General features: G+C 47.7%; 3 protein-coding genes and 1 long non-coding RNA gene across 6 annotated transcripts; 3 read left to right on the top strand and 1 right to left on the bottom strand.

The window, feature by feature from the left end:
* Positions 1–33: 33 nt before the first annotated feature.
* LOC140581910 (zona pellucida sperm-binding protein 4-like) lies at positions 34–1,839 on the top strand. Its single transcript, XM_072705755.1, has 8 exons — positions 34–280; positions 352–539; positions 615–712; positions 786–949; positions 1,026–1,218; positions 1,290–1,437; positions 1,515–1,590; positions 1,659–1,839. The coding sequence occupies exons 1-8, from the start codon at positions 67–69 to the stop codon at positions 1,769–1,771; spliced, it is 1,194 nt and encodes a 397-aa protein (XP_072561856.1). The 5' UTR covers positions 34–66; the 3' UTR covers positions 1,772–1,839.
* A 3,923-nt stretch (positions 1,840–5,762) lies between these two features.
* LOC140581932 (zona pellucida sperm-binding protein 4-like) lies at positions 5,763–7,608 on the top strand. Its single transcript, XM_072705819.1, has 8 exons — positions 5,763–6,044; positions 6,125–6,312; positions 6,380–6,477; positions 6,545–6,708; positions 6,785–6,977; positions 7,049–7,196; positions 7,274–7,349; positions 7,418–7,608. Exons 1-8 carry the CDS (start codon positions 5,831–5,833, stop codon positions 7,528–7,530), a joined length of 1,194 nt encoding a protein of 397 aa, XP_072561920.1. The 5' UTR covers positions 5,763–5,830; the 3' UTR covers positions 7,531–7,608.
* Positions 7,609–12,303: 4,695 nt separating this feature from the next.
* Positions 12,304–14,108, top strand: LOC140581948 (zona pellucida sperm-binding protein 4-like). Its single transcript, XM_072705888.1, has 8 exons — positions 12,304–12,544; positions 12,621–12,808; positions 12,876–12,973; positions 13,045–13,208; positions 13,285–13,477; positions 13,549–13,696; positions 13,774–13,849; positions 13,918–14,108. Exons 1-8 carry the CDS (start codon positions 12,331–12,333, stop codon positions 14,028–14,030), a joined length of 1,194 nt encoding a protein of 397 aa, XP_072561989.1. The 5' UTR covers positions 12,304–12,330; the 3' UTR covers positions 14,031–14,108.
* A 6,721-nt stretch (positions 14,109–20,829) lies between these two features.
* On the bottom strand, positions 20,830–22,981 carry LOC140581981 (uncharacterized). Of its 3 annotated transcripts, none has more exons than XR_011985035.1 (4): positions 22,049–22,981; positions 21,665–21,946; positions 21,293–21,557; positions 20,830–21,188 (listed from the first exon to the last, which is right to left on the bottom strand). It is a non-coding gene; the product is annotated as an uncharacterized lncRNA (long non-coding RNA). The 3 variants fall into 3 exon arrangements; XR_011985034.1 differs by having other exon boundaries at positions 21,293–21,391; positions 21,480–21,557; positions 21,665–22,973; XR_011985033.1 differs by having other exon boundaries at positions 21,665–22,973.
* Between the last annotated feature and the right edge of the window lie 829 nt (positions 22,982–23,810).

The following is a 23,810-nucleotide window of genomic DNA, read 5'->3' as shown; positions in this document are numbered from 1 at the left end:
ATGGGGGCAAGGTGGTATTTAAAGAAGTGATTCAGCTTACTGCTCATTACCTTGTTCATTCTCATCATGGAGGCAGTTTGGTGGCTTTGGGCTCAGGCTAGCGTCCTGCTGGTTGTTTTTACCGTGTCTTTTGCCCAGCAGCTGGCCGTTAAGGGTGCTGCTTATGATAAATGCCAGGTGTATGAGAAAGTTCCCTGTGGAGGTCCTGCCATTAGCAAGGATGCTTGTGCAGCCATAAACTGCTGTTTTGATGGCCAGCAGTGTTACTATGGGAATGCAGGTGAGGCTGTGATGCTTTCCAGTGTTATTCTCCTGGCATGTGGATATTGAATAGCCATGCTTCTCCCCCAGTGACCATGCAGTGCACCAGTGATGGTCAGTTTGTGGTTGTGGTGGCCAAGGATTCCACTGTGCCCCAGCTGGATGTGACCAGTATTTCCATGCTGGGAGGAAAAGCTGCCCCTTGCAGCCCTGTTGCCACTACAGATGCCTTTGCCATATTCACCTTCCCAGTGACTGCCTGTGGCACTGTGGTGAAGGTGGGTTGTTGCATCATTACAAGCAGGATGTTGTGTGGAGGTGGGGATTTGGCTTACCTGTGGTTCTCATCCTAGGTGGATGGTGACTATGTAGTGTATGAGAACAGGATGTCCTCCTTGTATGAAGTTGGTGTGGGGCCCCTGGGTTCCATCACAAGGGACTCTCTCTATGAGTGAGTGGAGTCTTTGGCTCTGTAGCCCTACTTGACCTGTGTCTGTATCTGATGGCCTGGTGTTGCCTGGCAGGCTGCTCTTCCAGTGCAGGTACTGGGGCACTGAGGTTGTCTCCCTGGTGGCTGAGTACCAACCTATCGCAGCAGATATGCCATTTCCCCTGGCTGTTCCAGGGCCCCTCCGGGTAGAGCTGAGGCTGGCAAATGGGCAGTGTTACACTAAAGGGTGTGATGAAGGTATGGTACAGCTGGATGGTCACCTGCTACTGTACCAGTAGGTATGTGGATGACATTCCCTTGCTGGTATCTGCAGGAGCTGCTGCATATACCTCCTACTACCAGGACAGCGACTACCCTGTTACCAAGTGGCTGCGGCAGCCTGTGTATGTGGAGGTTCGCCTCCTGAGTAGGACAGACCCCAACCTTGTGCTGCTTCTGGACAGCTGCTGGGCAACACCTACCCCTGACCCTCTGAGCCTGCCTCAGTGGATCCTCCTGGAAGCTGGGTAACTGGCAAGCTGGGGAACTTGGGTATTGGCCTTGGTGGTATCCTACCTAACAATGGCTGTGCATGCAGGTGCCCCAACCCAGGTGACAAGTACCTGACCACCTTGGTTCCTGTGGACGGCTCATCTGGGCTTCCCTTCCCGACCTACTACAAGCGGTTCATTGTGCAGATGTTTGCATTTGTGGACCCAGCCTCCAAGCATCATCTGCAGGGGCAGGTACTGGAGCAGCAAGTGAAGGCTGTTGGCCTGTGTGTAAATCTGGAATAATGCAGACCATGCTGTGGTCTCTGCAGGTGTTCTTCCACTGTAGCACAGCTGTGTGTGCCCCTTCAGCCACTGATAGCTGTGAGCAGAGGTGCTTCAGGAAAGGTGAGCTCCAGCCTGGCTTCTCTCCAGAATAGCTGTGCATGTCTGACTCCTCCCACTCTGCATTTCAGGTAGGGCTGCTGTACGCAAGGACTCCTTCCGCCACAAGGCTGTGGTGTCCAGTGGGGAAGTGAAGCTGGTGACCACAATGGGCAGATTCCAAGCACCAGCTGTCAAGTGGTGACGAGAAGAGTAGTGGGTGCCATGTGGTCCCATAGCTGCTGTGTGCCTTAATAAAGGTAACTGACTGTACTGCTTGTCCTGTGGTCACTATCAACGGGCTGTGGCCCTATACCAACATGTGGTCTGCAAGTGCCTGTCTTGCCCAGGCCATGCCGCAGCCCTGTCCTCTGCTTCAGGGGCATTAAGCTCTAAATCCTGTCCCTGGAATTTCAATTGCCTCAGCCCTCCCAGTGATATCTGGTTAGCTCCATTACAATATATCCAACTGCTGAACAATGGGTAGGATATTGACAATCGGGAACCTAAACAATCCCCCCCCATCTGCTTCAGGAGGGCTGTCCTGGGGCACATTTGGCCAGCTGCTCATTCCACCATGCTGTTACACTGGGGCTTGTTCCTGTCTGCTGTATCAGACACCACAATGCCTCATCCCAATGTGCCACCCCTAGTAATATAACAAGAAGCATTGTGTCTTGTATGGGAAGTCTGGTCTCGTCTCTTCGGTGATTACATACAGTGGCATGACTACCATAAGTCAAGGGTAGGTGGTCACCTGGGGTCCTATGGAGACAATTCTGAGAAATTACATCTACGCATATAGGAATCCAAGTTACAGCAACTGTCTTGGTTGCACTTGTATCAACAGATTTCAGGATGGATAAGGTTGACCCCCTGTCTTGGCTGTAATGGGCTATTCCTTTAAAACTTAAGGCTACCTAGCTTTTCTGCACTGTAGTCTAGTGGTAACTAAACTGTATTGCAGTGCTTTCAGGAAAGTTGTACAGATGGCAATAAGAGGGTGTAATGTATGGATGTGAAACTACACACCTTAGTGATTCATGGCACATATCAGTGTACAAAACACTAATCCTCACTGCATGATTGATCTAAATCTATTGCCAAATGGCTCTTAAGTCTGACAATCACAAAGTATGCCTTGTAATGAATAGTTTGGGGACCCGAGTACAGAGAGAAGCAAGGTTTGAGAAGCTCAAATCTGAGTAAATAACTAGCAGGGTCGACAGCAGGACATCAGAGCCAAAGGGAAAATCCAGATGCAAAAAACGTTGGTTCTGGCAAAGGTTTGTTAGGGAAGCAGCAATCTAAAGAAATCCAGAAAGGAGCAAAGGCAATAATCGATAAACCGGGAAATCAAAAGCTCAGACTGAAGATTAAGAACTTTTGAGGTTTGTAAGGTTATGGCCCATAGATTTATTTGTAGGCGAAAGAAACAATGCAGATCATTCTATATGGATAAGATGACCAAAACAGAAAGAAATAGATTGAAGACCTTTATAGAAACAAGTGCATAACACTCCTAGTTTTATCCCACTATTCAAGACAGGAGTCAACCCAAAAGTGGAAAGAGACAGGATGCGTGTAAAGTAGACGGGGTGGAATCGGTGGAGTCGGATCCAAGTACTCAATATTCAATACTTAGTACCTGGCTACATAAGTACAGAGCTTAAACGCGGCAGTAAATCATAGGAAATGCAGATTTTAAAAATGAAGAATTTAAGGTACATGCCTTCAATAAAAGACAATATTAGCAATGTTTATCTAATGCATGCCTTCATCTGGTAATGACAGGGTCCTCAGATAATTCATGTCAGGGAATTCTTATGTTAAAGAACCACATGTGGAACTATGCTGGAGAAAATGTGGGAAAATAGGAGATCTCACACACATCTTTTGGGATTACCCAATAATCCAAGGATTTTGGATGAGAATTAAAGAAGAAATTTTAAAAAATCTAAAAATTCATATCCCTTTAGATCCACTGATATTCATCAGGGATGCAATACCTGGAGAAGCATATAATATAGACCAAAGATACATCTTAAGGATACTTTTACGAATTGGCAAGAAAATGATAACTGTAAACTGGAAGGAAACAAAATCACCATCCATAACTCAGTGGGTAAACTCGGAAGTACCGACGATGGGAGGATGCGCCAGAGGTCTTCCAGGGAGCCGTCGCGGTCTCCGCTACCTTGCCTCCACGGAATCAGAAAAATCCCCTCCCGATTCTTAATCCGGCGGTGTTTAAGCCAGACACCACCGCCGTCTCGCCCCAACGAACGCCCGTCATCCATATAGCTGCTGCCAGACTGCCAGGACTGGCATCCTGCACCTTAGTGGGAACGCGCTTGGCCCATAAAGGGGCCAGGTCTGTTATGGACACCATTCCGCGGGTCCCCAAGCTTCTTAAAGGGGAAACGCCTGCGGACAAGGTACGATCCCTTGCAGCGCCTCCCGTGATTCCAGTGGGGAAGTTCCCACAGCACCCCCTGTGATTCCAGTGCCAGCAGTATCTGCAACAGCATCAGCACCCACAGTTTCCCTGCCTGCAGTTTCATCCTGGCCAAGCGGTTTTTTACCTTACAGGGCTTGTTCTGGCGAGTGATGGGGGAGTCAGCGGTGAGAGACTCCCCCGAGTTTACTGCGTTGCCTGAGGTTCCCGTGATGGCTGTTCCCACAGTGCCCCCCGTGGTCCCTGCGCCGGCTGTTCCTGCTTCATCCTCCATGGTTCCTGCTTCATCCCCCGGGGTTCCTGCTCAGTTCCCCGTGGATCCTGTGCCAGCGGCTGATGTGCCGCCCCTTGTGCCTCCAACTCCCAAGGCCCCTGTCCCTGAGGAGGTCCCTGACTGCCGGACCACCGCTCCTCCCTCCATAGTGGAGTTGGAGGAGCTCGAGTGGGACCCCTCGGGCATCTCCCTGCCAGCCCCAGTGACTTCCCCAGCGATTCCTCCACCATCACCCTAGCGTGATAATTCCCGGCCGGGTCCCCGCCTCTTAGTCTCCTGGAAAGGAAGGGGACACCTGCGCCGGGGTCGTGTCCCGCCCTCCCTGCCCCCTGGCTCCAGCTAGGTGGTCACCTGCGGGGCCAATGGCTCCAGCTCGGCGGTCGCCTCTGGTTCCGCCTCTGGTGCCTCGTCGGCTACCTGCGGTCCCGCCTGTGGTGCCTCGTCGGCCGCCTGCGGGACCCCCAGCTCTGCCTCGTCGCTCGCCTACACCTTGACCGGCGGCGGCTGCGCCTTCACCTGCCGTGGCTGCTGCTCCCTCCTCCCCTCCGCCTGTGTCCCAGCGGAATTCCCTTATACGGCTGCTCATAAACAGGCCTTACTGCATCTCTATTGACCCCTGGTGGTGGAAAGAAGCATGTCATCTCCAGATAATGCTGTCAGGTTCATTTACTGGTAGCGCCCTGCAGTTTGCTGATTTGGCAGATATGTAACGTAACGAAATATTAATACTTTACCAAGTAGGTTTTTCTCCGGATTTGTACTTTACTGGGGTATTTTAAGTTTTTTTTTTTTTGAAAATAAATTTCGCTTGCCTATATTTCTGGGGCAAATAGGCTACCTACTTTTTACTCCAATACTATTGCATGCAGAGCACCTGCACGATTCTGGGTAAAATATGAAGCACGATTTTATTTTCACTAAGAATCAAGATCTCAATATTCACTCACGAATTTTGAGCAGTAATAATAATAGTAGTAATCAGGGGAGTTTCTAGTTATTGAAAAGATCAGGGGGGTAAATTTACCTGGGGCTTGACCTTTTTGTATTTGAAGGAAGATTGGCATCGGGGCTAAAATAGTCGGGGCTGTAGCGATCGGACCTAACTATACGCCCATGGTAGTATATTCGTCACGTATTCTCTTAATGAAACTGGAATAAAAAATATGCAGAGAAACTCGATATATCCGTTACTATATCAAAATTGCCGTCCGATAACCGATTACCTAACTTTGACGAGGGCGGAGGAAACACTTAACGCTATAATCACAAACAGCGCCGACACTGTCGCGAAAAAAACATGTGATCTGCATTAAAACCCGTTTTCTTAAGCCATTTATATCGCGTGTTAAGTAGACAGGGTGGAATCTATTAAAACATCGGTGGAAATCGGTGGAGTCGGATCCAAGTCGGTTCCGGGCAACCTCGTGCGGTTTACCTATTAAACCGATTACTGAACTTAAACGGAAATGGGGGCAAGGTGGTATTTAAAGAAGTGATTCAGCTTACCGCTCATTACCTTGTTCATTCTCATCATGGAGGCAGTTTGGTGGCTTTGGGCTCAGGCTAGCGTCCTGCTGGTTGTTTTTACCGTGTCTTTTGCCCAGCAGCTGGCCGTTAAGGGTGCTGCTTATGATAAATGCCAGGTGTATGAGAAAGTTCCCTGTGGAGGTCCTGCCATTAGCAAGGATGCTTGTGCAGCCATAAACTGCTGTTTTGATGGTCAGCAGTGTTACTATGGGAATGCAGGTGAGGCTGTGATGCTTTCCAGTGTGTGATCGTCCTGGCTGAACGTGTGGATATTGAAATAGCCATGCTTCTCCCCCCAGTGACCATGCAGTGCACCAGTGATGGTCAGTTTGTGGTTGTGGTGGCCAAGGATTCCACTGTGCCCCAGCTGGATGTGACCAGTATTTCCATGCTGGGAGGAAAAGCTGCCCCTTGCAGCCCTGTTGCCACTACAGATGCCTTTGCCATATTCACCTTCCCAGTGACTGCCTGTGGCACTGTGGTGAAGGTGGGTTGTTGCATCCACACAAGCAGGATGTTGTGGGGATTTGGCTTACCTGTGGTTCTCATCCTAGGTGGATGGTGACTATGTAGTGTATGAGAACAGGATGTCCTCCTCGTATGAAGTTGGCGTAGGGCCCCTGGGTTCCATCACAAGGGACTCCCTCTATGAGTGAGTGGAGTCTTTGGCTCTGTAGCCCTACTTGACCTGTATCTGATGGCCTGGTGTTGCCTGGCAGGCTGCTCTTCCAGTGCAGGTACTGGGGCACTGAGGTTGTCTCCCTGGTGGCTGAGTACCAACCTATCGCAGCAGATATGCCATTTCCCCTGGCTGTTCCAGGGCCCCTCCGGGTAGAGCTGAGGCTGGCAAATGGGCAGTGTTACACTAAAGGGTGTGATGAAGGTATGGTACAGCTGGATGGTCACCTGCTACTGTACCAGTAGGTATGTGGATGACATTCCCTTGCTGGTATCTGCAGGAGCTGCTGCATATACCTCCTACTACCAGGACAGCGACTACCCTGTTACCAAGTGGCTGCGGCAGCCTGTGTATGTGGAGGTTCGCCTCCTGAGTAGGACAGACCCCAACCTTGTGCTGCTTCTGGACAGCTGCTGGGCAACACCTACCCCTGACCCTCTGAGCCTGCCTCAGTGGAGCCTCCTGGAAGCTGGGTAACTGGCAAGCTGGGGAACTTTCTTATTGGCCTTGGTGGTATCCTACCTAACAATGGCTGTGCATGCAGGTGCCCCAACCCAGGTGACAAGTACCTGACCACCTTGGTTCCTGTGGACGGCTCATCTGGGCTTCCCTTCCCGACCTACTACAAGCGGTTCATTGTGCAGATGTTTGCATTTGTGGACCCAGCCTCCAAGCATCATCTGCAGGGGCAGGTACTGGAGCAGCAAGTGAAGGCTGTTGGCCTGTGTGTAAATCTGGAATAATGCAGACCATGCTGTGGTCTCTGCAGGTGTTCTTCCACTGTAGCACAGCTGTGTGTGCCCCTTCAGCCACTGATAGCTGTGAGCAGAGGTGCTTCAGGAAAGGTGAGCTCCAGCCTGGCTTCTCTCCAGAATAGCTGTGCATGTCTGACTCCTCCCACTTTGCATTTCAGGTAGGGCTGCTGTACGCAAGGACTCCCACCACCACAAGGCTGTGGTGTCCAGTGGGGAAGTGAAGCTGGTGACCACAATGGGCAGATTCCAAGCACCAGCTGTCAAGTGGTGATGAGAAGAGCAGTGGTCACTAGTGGGTGCCATGTGGTCCCATAGCTGCTGTGTGCCTTAATAAAGGTGACTGACTGTATTGCTTGTCCTGTGGTCACTATCAACTGGCTGTGGCCCTATACCAACATGTGGTCTGCGAGTGCCTGTCTTGCCACAGCCCTGTCCTCTGCTTCAGAGGCATTAAGCTCTAAATCCGGTCCCTGGAATTTCAATTGCCTCAGCCCTCCCAGTGATATCTGGTTAGCTCCATTACAATATATCCAACTGCTGAACAATGGGTAGGATATTGACAATCGGGAACCTAAACAATCCCCCCCCCATCTGCTTCAGGGGGGCTGTCCTGGGGCACATTTGGCCAGCTGCTCATTCCACCATGCTGTTACACTGGGGCTTGTTCCTGTCTGCTGTATCAGACACCACAATGCCTCATCCCAATGTGCCACCCCTAGTAACATAACAAGAAGCATTGTGTCTTGAATGGGAAGTCTGGTCTCGTCTCTCTGGTGATTACATACAGTGGCATGACTACCATAAGTCAAGGGTAGGTGGTCACCTGGGGTCCCATGGAGACAATTCTGAGAAATTACATCTCTGCATATAGGAATCATTGAAGTTACAGCAACTGTTTTTGTTACAATTGTAGCAAGAGTTTTCAGGATGGACAAGGTCCTGGCTGTAATGGACTGTTTCTACTTCAAGACTTGAGGCTACCCAGCTTTCTCACACTGTAGTGTGGTGGTAACTTAATTGTGGTATTTCCATGTTTTCAGGAAAGTTGTGCAGATGACAAGAGGGTGTAACTACACACCTTAGTGATTCATATCACATGCACTCAGCAGGCATATCAAAACATTGCTTAATTGCCACTGCATGATTTTAAATCTATTGGCAAATGGCTCTAGAAGTCTGACAATGAAAGTACGCCTTGTAATGAACAGTTTGGGGACCCAAGTGCAGAGAGAAGCGAGGTTTAAACTAAATGCTCAAATCAGTCTAACAGGGCTGACTGCAGGCTATCAGAGCCAAAGGGAAAATTCATATGCAAAAAACATTGGTTCTGGCAAAGGTTTGTTAGGGAAGCGGCAATCAGTAATGCAAACAAATCCAGTTTTATTTTGTTCCATTTGCTGTACATTTTCATCATTACCTTTCCTCATACTAAGTCTTCACAGTGAGTGGGTTAGGATATGCATCAGATTTGATACAACCACTAGACTTGGCCTGAACTGATGCCAGCTGTATCCTGAAGCCTAATGTGTATCCTAACCCACTCAACCGTAGCTCTAACTTTCATAGCAAACCCCATAAGGAACGCTACTCCTAATACTAACGTCATCCCTAACCTTAACCCTGGGTATAAGCCCAATGTCAGCCGGCGATCGTAATGTCTTCTGTTTGAGTCCAATGTTTTGGTCAAGTTGTAAACATACAGAGCAGGGGGGTGTTTTTCGTACGTGGATTACTCGTTTAGCCGGATGTAATTGTTGACGATTTGGCATGATCCTGGATCTGTCGGATTTTCAAAACTTGTCATAGCAGCACATCCAAATCCTCAAACCTGCTCGGGGCAGGTTTGTTCTACGTAAACAAGGGTTAGCTCAGACGCTTAATCAGTGTCCGTGCATGGAAATCCATTCAGTCATGGCCTCGCCCTTCGTGGATGAGCGACCAATTGCAATCGGTGCACAAATAAGAAGGGAATTTCACATCGAGAGGGTTTTGTTCGGTCGGCAAGATCCTTTATTGTTGCCGGATGATATTCTTTTAGAAAGATATGTTAAAGATTTATTAGCTCTGTGTGGTAGAAGTCCAACTAGGCGAAATCGGGCTCACAGCCACACAGACAATGTGCATTGCCTTGAGATATTTTGCAAACGGCACTTTTTTTATACTGTAGGCGATGCGGGAAATATATCAAAGAGTACAGTTTGCCAGGCAATTAGCAATTGTTTTTCCCGGACACCTGCGAGTGCAGGCAATTAAAGACGAGTTTTATGCCATTGCAGGTAATGTATATGCAATAAAATTACAGTACTATAAAGAATTTAAAAATCACACTAATATTCTCATTACTCAGAATTTCCAAAGTTTTGTCTGCCTTCACTCACACACACACACGCACACACACACATATATATGAATGAGATGTCGTGTTTGTACTTCACTTTAACTTGTTCCCATGTCCTGCATGATTGTGCTTGTATTTCATCTGTAATTATGGAAAATTATGAAACATTGGAAACGTAATACTACATTCAAGTGATAAATACAATAACTAAAAGCTACTTAAACATTTAATTTGTCGGACACTTTTTGCCTGCCGTCTTTTCTGGTTTGGGCCGCTTTTGATGTGTTTCCTTTAGTGCATATTAAATCTTTAAATTCATCATACCCCTCTAATATAAGGTCCTGCTTGGATTGTGTGAAAAATTGTGCCCCTTTTTTGACATTTTGTGGAAGCCAATGAGAGACTTGCCGATCAAGGTTTCTAGACTTTTCAGGCAGCGCGGGCGCGCACAGTCATCTCGGATGAATGGATCCAGCTAGACTAATCTACCACACGGCTGCATTTGAAAAGCCGACTTATCCCGGATGAGTTTCGCCGGCATTAACTCATCCAAGATGAGGTAACTAATCTCGGATAATTTAAGCGACGTACCCCCCTGGAGGGCTGGAGCCCTGCACATTTTTGAGTTTCTTATTTAACACACCTGATTCAACTTCTTGTGCTAATTACAAAACAGCTCTTGAGCTGAATCATTTGTGGTGGAACAGGGAAAGAACTAAGCTACACAGGGCTCCAGCCCCCCAGGACTGTTGTTCGATGTCCCAGTCGTAGTTAGTTCTTGTTCTCCCTGTTGGCATTTTGACCCCTTGTGGTCCGTGTTCTGACAAAACATCCTACCTACCGAGACGTGCTGTCGAGCCGCCTTTGTGCAGTTCCTCCGTCTTGGGATTAGGGTTAGATTTTAGGGTTAGGGTTAAGGTAAGGGTTTTAGGGGGTTTTGGGGGGTTATGGTTAGGGTTAGGGTAAGAGTTAGGGTTAGGGCTATCGATTAGCACTACGGTAGGATGTTTTGATAAAGTAGGATGTTTTGTCAGAACAGTCGTGCCTTTCCCAGTGTGTTCTGTTATTTTAATAAACCCCTTCAGTCACGGAGCTGCCAGTGGATCAGCACCTTTTGACCTGCCGTGCCATGACTACAAAGGCTATTAAATCCACATCCTACGATGGGTGCAGCTCAGATCTGGGACACAACCAAACATAATCAACATGCACATGACATCTCTGGCCCAAGAAGAAAATATTTGCTAAATAGCCGTGGAATAACTAAATGTAATCATAGGTTGCTTAATGATTCACAAAAAGTGTCAGCAGAATTCACAAGATTGAAGCTGTAATACCTATTAATCTACACCGGGCACAGGGTCACAGTAACCTATAGTAGTATAGAAAGTGCAAAAATTCCGTTGCATATTCCATGTTCCACTGCAAACTGAGCATCCCAGCGGAATTCCCCCGGTACCACGTTGTCCTCTTATTCTGCTATTCATAAACAGGTTTTATCGCATCTCTATTGACCCCTGGTGGTGGAAAGAAGCATGTCATCTCCAGATAATGCTGTCAGGTTCATTTACAGGTAGCGCCAGAGTTTGCTGATTTGGCAGATATGTAACGTAACGAAGTTTTAATACTTTACCAAGTAGGTTTTTCTCCGGATTTGTACTTTACTTGGGTGTTTTAAGTTGTTGAAACTTTTACTTTCGCTTGCCTGTATTTCCGGGCTAAATAATGACTTTTACTGCAATACTATTGCATACAGAGCACCTGCACGATTCTGGGTAAAATATTAACCACGATTTTTTTCCCCCACTCAGAATTAAGATCTTAATATTCTCTCACGATTCTTAAATAATATATTTATTATTATTATTTACTACTACTACTACTACTACTACTACTACTACTACTACTAATAATAATAATAATAAAAGCAGTCAGCGGAGTTTCTATAGTTATTGAAAAAGATCAGGGGGTAAGTTTACCTGGGGCTTGACCTTTTTGTTTTTGAAGGAAGATTGGCATCGGGGCTATAAAATAGTCGGGGCTGTAGCGATCGGACCTAACTACGCCCATTGTAGTAGGCTATATTCGTCACATATTCTCTTGATGAAGGTGGAATAAATAATATGCATCAATATTCAAAGTTAGACCTATTGTAATAATGTTAATGATTGCATTTTACGTCCAGCCATTTTCTGTATCGGACGACGAGGATTTTTTTGGAATTTCAATGCAATTTTATATGAATTGAGCAAGGGGAGATAAATATTTTTTTTAGTATATTGTGAATTTATATTCAGCAGCCTGATTATGACAATATAATTTTGATTCCGTTTCCTTGTGTTGTTTTAACAAGTCACATCTTAGATATTCGGTTCAAATACAATTCTGAGCAACTTCCTGCGATTTAGGTATTAAACCGATTACTGAACATTAGTGAGAACGGAGGAAACACTTAACGCTATAATCACAAATAGCGCCGACACTGTCGCGAAAAAAACATGTGATCTGCATTAAAACCCGTTTTCTTAAGCCATTTACATCGCGTGTTAAGTAGACAGGGTGGAACCTATTAAAACATCGGTGGAAATCGGTGGAGTCGGATCCAAGTCGGTTCCGGGCAACCTCGTGCGGTTTACCTATTAAACCGATTACTGAACTTAAACGGAAATGGGGGCAAGGTGGTATTTAATGAAGTGATTCAGCTTACTGCTCATTACCTTGTTTATTCTCATCATGGAGGCAGTTTGGTGGCTTTGGGCTCAGGCTAGCGTCCTGCTGGTTGTTTTTACCGTGTCTTTTGCCCAGCAGCTGGCCGTTAAGGGTGCTGCTTATGATAAATGCCAGGTGTATGAGAAAGTTCCCTGTGGAGGTCCTGCCATTAGCAAGGATGCTTGTGCAGCCATAAACTGCTGTTTTGATGGCCAGCAGTGTTACTATGGGAATGCAGGTGAGGCTGTGATACTTTCCAGTGTTATTCTCCTGACTGAACATGTGGATATTGAATAGCCATGCTTCTCCCCCAGTGACCATGCAGTGCACCAGTGATGGTCAGTTTGTGGTTGTGGTGGCCAAGGACTCCACTGTGCCCCAGCTGGATGTGACCAGTATTTCCATGCTGGGAGGAAAAGCTGCCCCTTGCAGCCCTGTTGCCACTACAGATGCCTTTGCCATATTCGCCTTCCCAGTGACTGCCTGTGGCACTGTGGTGAAGGTGGGTTGTTGCATCATCACAAGCAGGATGTTGTGGGGATTTGGCTTACCTGTGGTTCTCATCCTAGGTGGATGGTGACTATGTAGTGTATGAGAACAGGATGTCCTCCTCGTATGAAGTTGGCGTAGGGCCCCTGGGTTCCATCACAAGGGACTCCCTCTATGAGTGAGTGGAGTCTTTGGCTCTGTAGCCCTACTTGACCTGTCTGTATCTGATGGCCTGGTGTTGCCTGGCAGGCTGCTCTTCCAGTGCAGGTACTGGGGCACTGAGGTTGTCTCCCTGGTGGCTGAGTACCAACCTATCGCAGCAGATATGCCATTTCCCCTGGTTGTTCCAGGACCCCTCCGGGTAGAGCTGAGGCTGGCAAATGGGCAGTGTTACACTAAGGGGTGTGATGAAGGTATGGTACAGCTGGATGGTCACCTGCTACTGTACCAGTAGGTATGTGGATGACATTCCCTTGCTGGTATCTGCAGGAGCTGCTGCATATACCTCCTACTACCAGGACAGCGACTACCCTGTTACCAAGTGGCTGCGGCAGCCTGTGTATGTGGAGGTTCGCCTCCTGAGTAGGACAGACCCCAACCTTGTGCTGCTTCTGGACAGCTGCTGGGCAACACCTACCCCTGACCCTCTGAGCCTGCCTCAGTGGAGCCTCCTGGAAGCTGGGTAACTGGCAAGCTGGGGAACTTGGGTATTGGCCTTGGTGGTATCCTACCTAACAATGGCTGTGCATGCAGGTGCCCCAACCCAGGTGACAAGTACCTGACCACCTTGGTTCCTGTGGACGGCTCATCTGGGCTTCCCTTCCCGACCTACTACAAGCGGTTCATTGTGCAGATGTTTGCATTTGTGGACCCAGCCTCCAAGCATCATCTGCAGGGGCAGGTACTGGAGCAGCAAGTGAAGGCTGTTGGCCTGTGTGTAAATCTGGAATAATGCAGACCATGCTGTGGTCTCTGCAGGTGTTCTTCCACTGTAGCACAGCTGTGTGTGCCCCTTCAGCCACTGATAGCTGTGAGCAGAGGTGCTTCAGGAAAGGTGAGCTCCAGCCTGGCTTCTCTCCAGAATAGCTGTGCATGTCTGACTCCTCCCACTCTGCATTTCAGGTAGGGCTGCTGTACGCAAGGACTCCTTCCGCCACAAGGCTGTGGTGTCCAGTGGGGAAGTGAAGCTGGTGACCACAATGGGCAGATTCCAAGCACCAGCTGTCAAGTGGTGATGAGAAGAGCAGTGGTCACTAGTGGGTGCCATGTGGTCCCATAGCTGCTGTGTGCCTTAATAAAGGTGACTGACTGTACTGCTTGTCCTGTGGTCACTATCAACTAGCTGTGGCCCTATACCAACATGTGGTCTGCGAGTGCCTGTTTTGCCCAGGCCATGCCACAGCCCTGTCCTCTGTTTCAGAGGCATTAAGCTCTAAATCCTGTCCCTGGAATTTCAATTGCCTCAGCCCTCCCAGTGATATCTGGTTAGCTCCATTACAATATATCCAGCTGCTGAACAATGGGTAGGATATTGACAATTGAGAACCTTGTAAGGTTATGGCCCATAGATTTATTTGTAGGCAAAAGAAACAATGCAGATCCATCTATATGGATAAGATGACCAAAATGGAAAGAAATAGATTGGAGACCTTTATAGAAACAAGTGCATAACACTCCTAGTTTTATCCCACTATTCAAGACAGGAGTCAACCCAAAAGTGGAAAGAGACAGGCTGCGTGTAAAGTAGACAGGGTGGAGTCGGATCCAAGTACTCAATATTCAATACTTAGTACCTGGCTACATAAGTACAGAGCTTAAATGTGGCAGTAAATCATAGGAAATGAAGAATTTAAGGTATATGCCTTCAATAAAAGAGAATATTATAAGCAATGTTTATCTAATGCATGGCTTCATCTGGTAATGACAGGGTCCTCAGGTAATGTCAGGTAATTATTTTAAAGAACCACATGTGGAACTATGCTGGAGAAAATGTGGGAAAATAGGAGATCACTAGGGCTACAACTAACAATTATTTTGATAATCGATTAATCTGTCAATTACTTTTTCGATTAATCGGATGGGGGGGACAAAAAAACAATTTGATTTCCAGCAATTTTTAATAACCCAGTCTGTCTTTGTACAAAAGTTGTTTCCAGCAAGTCACAAACAAATGTATGCTACATTAAGAGTATACAAAAAAAACATTAATTTGTAGCAGCTGAATCAACGTAATGAAATACACAAAATCTTGTTTTATAAAGTGCAACCAGCATGGTGCTTTAGATAATGTATTCAGTACTCCAGTTTTTTAATGTAAAAGCACAGACTACCGCTGCTGCTACTAAGAATATTAAATAATTGTCTAATGTTATTTAATGTTGATACACATACTGTACAGTATATGACAGGGGGAGAGAGCACGCCAGCGAGTCTGTCTGCATTTATTACGGACAAATAAAGTAAACATTTATTGCGAAGAAAAAGCCTTTTCCGCATCTTACGCTAAAAATTACTGAGCAACGCAAATAAGACGATTGGTGACGAAAAACCCGTGAACGGCAGGCGGTAAATTTTGTTTTAAAACGTGTCCGGTTGTTTCAGCATACTACAGTGATGAACTGTAAATAAGATAAATAACATAAGGCTATTTAGTTTGTTTAATAAAAGGACAAGATATAAACCTGTTCTATCGGAAAGGTAGCCTTAAATGACTTCTGTTGCGATCTGGAGCTATATAGAAAATGAAATTAAATAAAATTAACTTAGGGCGCCCACCTAATAGAATGGTAGGGTAAACACGTTGTGGTATATGTAGCCGCATTTCTAGCCCCATAATAGCTGATTGTGTTGACAACCACGACTTCCCCTGCGTTCATTTAAACACATGTGCGTGTGTGAAGGGACGGGGCGGGTAACGCGGCCGGCAGTAACGCCATTGGTTGCAGTTATTAGTTATCCAATCCGACAGTAAACGGCTCATTAATAAGAATATTCTCAGAGTTATGGTCTCGAAATAAAATCCCGAGTCCATGACAGAACGAGTACAAATACGGCTGATTCAAAGACAAGATCGAGACCTTCAAAAACTGGTCTTGAGTACTACAACATTTGATATTACTATAAATTTCTATCGTGAAGAAATGAAGCAGTGGTGTAGTGGTAACAAGAAATTTAAGGTGGGTAAACTATATGCACAGCAGTAAAAACGGTGGGTAACTATATCATTAACATTAGTGATCTTAAAAAAGGTGAGTAAAAGCTGTTTTGTAAATTTAAAAGGTGCGTAAATGGCGTTTATGTGCATTTACTTTTTTCTTTTATGGCGGTCGGCATCCATCTTAAGGTACTTTACTGCCACCGCGGCTTTGGTTAGCTTACTGCTCCCAAATTAGGAGGTTGCCACTGTACTTATGTGTATAATAACGTAGACCCAACTAATCGATTATTAAATTAGTTGGCAACTATTTTAACAATCGATTTTAATCGATTAGTTGTTGCAGCCATAGAGATCACACACACATCTTTTGGGATTACCCAATAATCCAAGGATTTTGGATGAGAATTAAAGAAGAAATTTTAAAAAATCTAAAAATTAATATCCCTTTAGATCCACTGATATTCATCAGGGATGCAATACCTAGAGAAGCATATAATATAGACCAAAGATACATCTTAAGGATACTATTACGGATTGGCAAGAAAATGATAACTGTAAACTGGAAGGAAACAAAATCACCATCCATAACTCAGTGGGTAAACTCGGAAGTACCGACGACGGGAGGATGCGCCAGAGGTCTTCCAGGGAGCCGTCGCGGTCTCCGCTACCTTGCCTCCACGGAATCAGAAAAATCCCCTCCCGATTCTTAATCCGGCGGTGTTTAAGCCGGACACCACCGCCGTCTCGCCCGTCATCCATATAGCTGCTGCCAGACTGCCAGGACTGGCAGCCTGCACCTTAGTGGGAACGCGCTTGGCCCATAAAGGGGCTAGGTCTGTTATGGACACCATTCCACGGGTCCCCAGGCTTCTTAAAGGGGAAACGCCTGCGGACAAGGTACGATCCCTTGCAGCGCCTCCCGTGATTCCAGTTCCCACAGCACCCCCTGTGATTCCAGTGTCAGCAGTATCTGCAAAAGCACCAGCACCCACAGTTCCCCTGCCTGCAGTTTCATCATGGCCAAGCGGTATTTTTACCCTACAGGGCTTGTTCTGGCGAATGATGGGGGAGTCAGCGGTGAGAGACTCCCCCGAGGTTACTGCGTTGCCCGAGGTTCCCGTGATGGCTGTTCCCACAGTGCCCCCCGTGGTTCCTGCGCCGGCTGTTCCTGCTTCATCCCCCATGGTTCCTGCTTCATCCCCCGGGGTTCCTGCTCAGTTCCCCGTGGATCCTGTGCCAGCAGCTGATGTGCCGCCCCTTGTGCCTCCAACTCCCATGGCCCCTGTCCCTGAGGAGGTCTGTTACGTCCTGCTGCTGTTCGCTCCGCCCCCTCCACCAGGACCACTTGGCTCGGCCCTTGCTCCGCCTCCCCGTTTGGACCCCGCCCACCTTTCCCCGCAAGCCGGCCGTCACTTCCGTCCGGCAGAAGTGAAAAGCCGGACAGAAAGTTCCCTCGAGAGCTCTGCTCATATTTTGGATTGTGTTTTGGTTTGCTTATTTGAATGATTATTGTGTATGACGGTTTTGGTTTCTCGGATTACGATTTCTCGCTTTGTCCTTCTCTGTACTTCTGCCCTGGTTTTGTTTGATTTCTGGTTTTCGATCTTTCGCCCGGTTTTTGGTTTACGACTTCGCGCGCCCCTCGGACTTTACGCTTTGGCTTGTATGTGTGTTTGTGTATGTATCTGGTGCGTAGGGAGTGGTTGCCGTTTTGTTTTGTTATACTTACACAATTATTATTGTGTCCACTGATTTGGATAGGGAGTTAGGTATAGGTTTTGTTGTTTCTGTGTTCTTTGGTAGTTCAGTTAGACTTGGGTTTCGTTCGGTAGTTGGGGTTTTGTTTATTGTTTTGGCCTTTATCACTCCTGAAGCTCTTGCACCAGGTTTGCTGTTATGTGTCTGTCTTGCGTGAATAAAATATAAAAAAAACTATAAAAATATCCCCTTTGTCCACGTGTGTTCCCTTGTACACCACACCCTGTGTTCCCCATTCCCTTCCTCTGTTACACCCTAACCCCTAGACAGGGTCGTAACAGAATTGGGGGCTCGTCCGGGATCCCATTGTCTGGGATTTCACTGTTTTGCATCATCCCTCTGTGTTGTCACTCGGTTGCTGTGTGTTTTTCGGGTTTGCTTGGCGGTTTATCTGTGGTAGGGATAGTTTGTGTAACTAGGTTTAGTATGGCTACGTTCGACCTGCTTGAGTTTACGCTGAACCCCACAGCGGAACAATTTGAGGCTTGCAGGAAGTCTGACCTGGTAGCCATAGCGGGATTCTTCAACGTGGTGATCCCTGTCGGTGCCTCGAAGCAGGTGATTAAGCAGGTCCTGCACGACGAGTTGGTTATGCAAGGAATCCTGCCAGAGCCTGGAGATCTCTCGGGTGTTGCACCTAGCCCAGCCCGGTCGCCTACGACGGCGGAAGCCGGAGGCCCGGTGCCAGGGTCTCGCATGGATCCCAAGAATCTCGGCTCGTCTAAGGAGGAGATCCTCCTCACAATTCGGCTGAGAGAAACCGAATTGGAGATTAAGAAGCAGGACTGCCAAGCCCAAATCTTACGAATTAGGGCTTTGGAGATGGAAGCAGAGCGGGACGCTGCCGTGCAAAGGGCGAGGGTAGGCCAGCTGCAGCCTGTTCCTCCGCCGCGGAAGGTAAGCTCGCCCCTTGAAACTGCTCGCTCCACCGCTCGTGCCGGTGTAGGTTCGCCGGACGAGAACGTGCGTCCTAATCCTCAATCTCCGCTGGGTTTAACTCGAACTCCTGAAAAGGAGAACATTGGATTTGACGTGAGTCGCCATATTGGACTCGTGCCCATATTTAGAGAAAATGAAGTGGATGCATATTTCCCTATCTTCGAGCGCATCGCGACCACTTTGAATTGGCCCAGGCACCTTTGGTCGCTTTTGCTTCAATGCAAACTCGTAGGGAAAGCTCAGGAGGTATGTTCGGCTCTTGGATTAGAACAGAGTCTAGATTATGATGTGGTGAAGGCCACTGTTTTAAGGGCTTATGAGTTAGTGCCCGAAGCATACCGGCAGAACTTTCGGAAACTTTGTAAATCCGCCCAGCAAACTCACGTGGAATTCGCTCGGGAGAAGTCACTCCTCTTTGATAAATGGTGTACCGCTAGTGGTGTGACTGACTTTGATCATCTTAAAGAGCTGCTTTTGTTAGAGGAATTTAAAAACTGTGTACCTGATCGTGTGGTTATATACTTGAATGAGCAAAAGGTGACGTCTCTTGCGGAAGCCGCCACCCTCGCTGATGAATTCATACTGACCCATCGAACCGTGTTTGTTCCTACTCCTATGCCTCGTAAACTCCACCCTAGATCGGTGCCGACCCCTGAGACGGCTGTTTCTACCTCACGCGTAGAAACCAGGGAATGTTTCTATTGCCATGAAGTTGGTCATCTGATATCCGTTTGTCCTGCGCTTCGGCGCAAGAATACCCGTTCGGCTGTTAGGAAGGTAAATGTTGCTGATTGTGTTATTGATGTCTCGCCGCCAGCCCACTCTGTTGAACCTGCCTTCCAACCATTTGTGTTTTCTGGTTTTGTTTCGTTCGATGATGCCGATGTAAATACCCCTGTAACCATTTTGCGTGACACTGGAGCTGCTCAGTCCTTTATACTAGACGATGTGTTACCCTTTACTGACTCGACGTACACTGGTTATGATGTTCTTGTGCAAGGGATTGAGTTAGGAACTGTGAGAGTGCCTCTGCACCAAGTGTATTTGAAAACCAATGATTTCTGTGGTGTTGTTAAAGTGGCTGTTCGACCTCGTCTTCCTGTTTCGGGTGTTACATTCATTTTGGGGAACGACATAGCGGGAGGTAAGGTAGTTCCACTACCTGAGGTAGCGTCAGAGCCAGGGTGCTGCTCCGACAATTTGGATGTTGACTATCCTGCTGTATTCCCCACTTGTGTTCTCACTCGGTCCCAGGCTCGAAAATTTGCAGACATTGAGCTAGCTGACACCTTTATGGCTGATCAGGAGATCACCATTTTGCCCCCGTGCTCTGGTCCAGAACCTGAACTAGAAGAACTTGTTCCACCCCAAGCCACTGGTAGCATATGTACACGGGGAGAGTTAATCTCCGCTCAGGAAGCTGACCCCTCCCTGAAGGAGTGCTTTGATTCGGCCGTGGAGAAAGCAGACTTAGCAGACCACGCAGTAGCTTACTTCTTGGATCACAGTGTGCTAATGAGGAAGTGGACACCTCCTCAGTCTCCCAAGGAATGGGCTACGGTATTTCAGGTGGTTGTTCCATGTCCCCTTCGACCTCAAGTATTAGCCTTAGCTCACGATCACCCGTGTTCAGGTCACCTTGGAATTAGGAAGACGCTCGCCCGCATAACCAAGTGCTTCTATTGGCCAGGAATAAATTCAGACATAAAAAGATACTGTCGTTCGTGCCATGCCTGCCAAATAGTCGGAAAGCCGAACCAAATTATTCCCCCCGCTCCCCTGCGCCCAGTCCCAGCGATTGGGGAACCCTTCGAACATGTCTTTATTGATTGTGTGGGTCCATTACCCAAAACTCGTTCAGGGAATAGTTATCTCTTTACCCTAATGTGTGCCACCACCCGTTACCCCGAAGCAATACCCATGCGGAGCTTAAAAACAAAAGGGGTGGTGAAAGCGCTAATAAAATTTTGTACCACATTTGGTTTACCGAGATATGTACAGTCCGACCAAGGGTCAAACTTTACTTCCCGGTTGTTTTCCCAGGTATTACGGGAATTGAAAATTAGACATCAGGTCTCCAGTGCTTATCACCCGGAGTCCCAGGGTGCCCTCGAGCGTTTTCACCAAACGTTTAAGACAATGTTGCGAACTTACTGTTCAGAGGCAGGAAAAGATTGGGATGAGGGAGTACCTTTGCTTTTATTCGCAATTCGGGATACAGTACAGGAATCCACTGGATTCAGTCCAGCTGAGCTTGTTTTTGGGCATACGCTACGTGGTCCCTTGAAGGTACTGCAAGAGCAGTGGTTGTCCCCGAATCCACCTCCTCAGACTAGGAATGTGTTAGGCTATGTTAAGTCTCTGCGTGAGCGCCTTGGTGCAGCCAGGGACTTGGCCAAGCGATCGTTAGGTTCGTCACAGGAGGTGATGAAAACTCGTTTCGATAAGACCGCTAGAGAACGGTCTTTCCAAGAGGGAGATCGCGTGTTAGTCCTTTTGCCCTTGCCTGGCTCGTCTCTTCAAGCCCGGTTTTCAGGTCCTTATAGTATACAGGAAAAAGTAAGTCCCACAAATTATATCATTGAGACCCCAAACCGCAAGCGGAAAACTCGCCTGTGTCATATCAATATGCTAAAACCTTACGTTGATCGTGCTGACCCCGTTCCTTCGTCCGCTTCTGTTTTGCTCCCCTCTGCTGTGGTTACTGTGCCGGTGCGCGAGTACTCGCCCGAACTCGATGAGCTGCACCTCGGGAGAAATTGTTTACCATGCGCTCGCCTACCAAATTCAGAAGCCCTTAAAGTCCTCGAGAAAAGGCTTGCTCACTTACCCAGAGCCGCCCAATCGGATATCCAGGCCCTAGTGCGCAAGTTTCCGTCGCTATTCTCCGACACCCCTTCGCAGACCCCTGTGTTAGAACATGACATTGATGTTGGAGATCATATCCCCATTAAACAGCACCCCTATCGCGTTAGTCCTCATAAGCGGGAGCTATTAAAAAAGGAGACTGATTACCTGCTGGAAACGGGTCTTGCCGTTCCTAGTTCCAGTCCCTGGAGTTCACCCTGTTTGCTTGTCCCAAAACCCGATGGTACGTCTCGTTTCTGCACCGACTATAGGAAAGTCAACGCGGTAACCAAACCCGACGCCTTTCCGCTTCCTAGAATGGAAGATTGTGTGGACCGCATTGGGTCCGCTCGGTTCGTAACCAAGCTCGACCTCCTGAAAGGATATTGGCAGGTACCATTAACCCCTCGTGCTTCGGAGATCTCCGCCTTCGCTACCCCAGACACCTTCCTACAATACACGGTTATGTCCTTCGGATTACGTAATGCCCCAGCCACATTTCAGCGACTAATGAATATAGTACTCGGCGGTGTTAGACATTGTGAAGCTTACTTAGATGATGTGGTTGTCTACTCTGACTCGTGGGAACACCATATGACGGTGTTAGACCTAGTCTTTACTAGATTAAAGGAGGCTTCGTTAGTGTTAAACCTCGAGAAGTGTGAATTCGGACAGGGCACTGTCACTTACTTGGGTAAACTGGTGGGACACGGAACAGTCAAGCCTGTGGACGCCAAAGTCCAAGCAATTACGTCGTTCCCCATACCAAAGACAAAGAAAGACCTTCGCCGCTTCCTGGGGATGGCGGGTTATTACCGCTGTTTCTGCCGAAATTTTTCGGATGTCGTTTCACCCCTAACCAATTTACTCCGTAAGGACGCCCAAGTGAATTGGTCTGCTGAATGCCAATCTGCTTTCGACTCGGTAAAATCCCTGCTTACTAGTTCCCCCGTGTTAGCTGCCCCTGACTTTGGAAAGCCTTTTAAATTGGAGGTAGACGCCAGCGGTACTGGAGCCGGCGCTGTCCTTCTACAAGAGGACGCCGCGGGTTTAGACCATCCGATTTCATATTGGTCAAAGAAATTCGTTAAGCACCAGTTGGGATACAGCACGATAGAGAAGGAAGCCCTCGCGATGTTACTCGCTTTGCAGCACTTCGAAGTGTACGTAGGTGATAGTCCCCAACCTGTGACCGTTTTTACTGATCACAACCCCCTTGTGTTTTTGAACAAAATGTGTAATTCCAACCAACGACTAATGCGCTGGTCCCTCATTGTACAGGCATTCAACCTACAGATTGTCCATAAGAAAGGTACTAGTAACTTGGTGGCTGACGCCCTCTCACGCGTATGACCTTTTTGTATATACTGGGGTAATATACCCTGTTTCTAATTAACTGTGTTTTGTGGAACCTATGAGGTTCACACTTGTGGGGGGGGGGTGTTACGTCCTGCTGCTGTTCGCTCCGCCCCCTCCACCAGGACCACTTGGCTCGGCCCTTGCTCCGCCTCCCCGTTTGGACCCCGCCCACCTTTCCCCGCAAGCCGGCCGTCACTTCCGTCCGGCAGAAGTGAAAAGCCGGACAGAAAGTTCCCTCGAGAGCTCTGCTCATATTTTGGATTGTGTTTTGGTTTGCTTATTTGAATGATTATTGTGTATGACGGTTTTGGTTTCTCGGATTACGATTTCTCGCTTTGTCCTTCTCTGTACTTCTGCCCTGGTTTTGTTTGATTTCTGGTTTTCGATCTTTCGCCCGGTTTTTGGTTTACGACTTCGCGCGCCCCTCGGACTTTACGCTTTGGCTTGTATGTGTGTTTGTGTATGTATCTGGTGCGTAGGGAGTGGTTGCCGTTTTGTTTTGTTATACTTACACAATTATTATTGTGTCCACTGATTTGGATAGGGAGTTAGGTATAGGTTTTGTTGTTTCTGTGTTCTTTGGTAGTTCAGTTAGACTTGGGTTTCGTTCGGTAGTTGGGGTTTTGTTTATTGTTTTGGCCTTTATCACTCCTGAAGCTCTTGCACCAGGTTTGCTGTTATGTGTCTGTCTTGCGTGAATAAAATATAAAAAAAACTATAAAAATATCCCCTTTGTCCACGTGTGTTCCCTTGTACACCACACCCTGTGTTCCCCATTCCCTTCCTCTGTTACACCCTAACCCCTAGACAGGGTCGTAACAGGTCCCTGACTGCCGGACCACCGCTCCTCCCTCCATAGTGGAGTTAGAGGAGCTCGAGTGGGACCCCTCGGGGATCTCCCTGCCAGCCCCAGTGACATCCCCAGCGATTCCTCCACCATCAACCTAGCGTGACA

This window comes from Paramormyrops kingsleyae, chromosome 23 (genome assembly GCF_048594095.1).
Source record: "Paramormyrops kingsleyae isolate MSU_618 chromosome 23, PKINGS_0.4, whole genome shotgun sequence".
Classification (NCBI taxonomy): Eukaryota; Metazoa; Chordata; class Actinopteri; order Osteoglossiformes; family Mormyridae; genus Paramormyrops; species Paramormyrops kingsleyae.
This window is presented reverse-complemented; position numbering and strand designations above follow the sequence as displayed.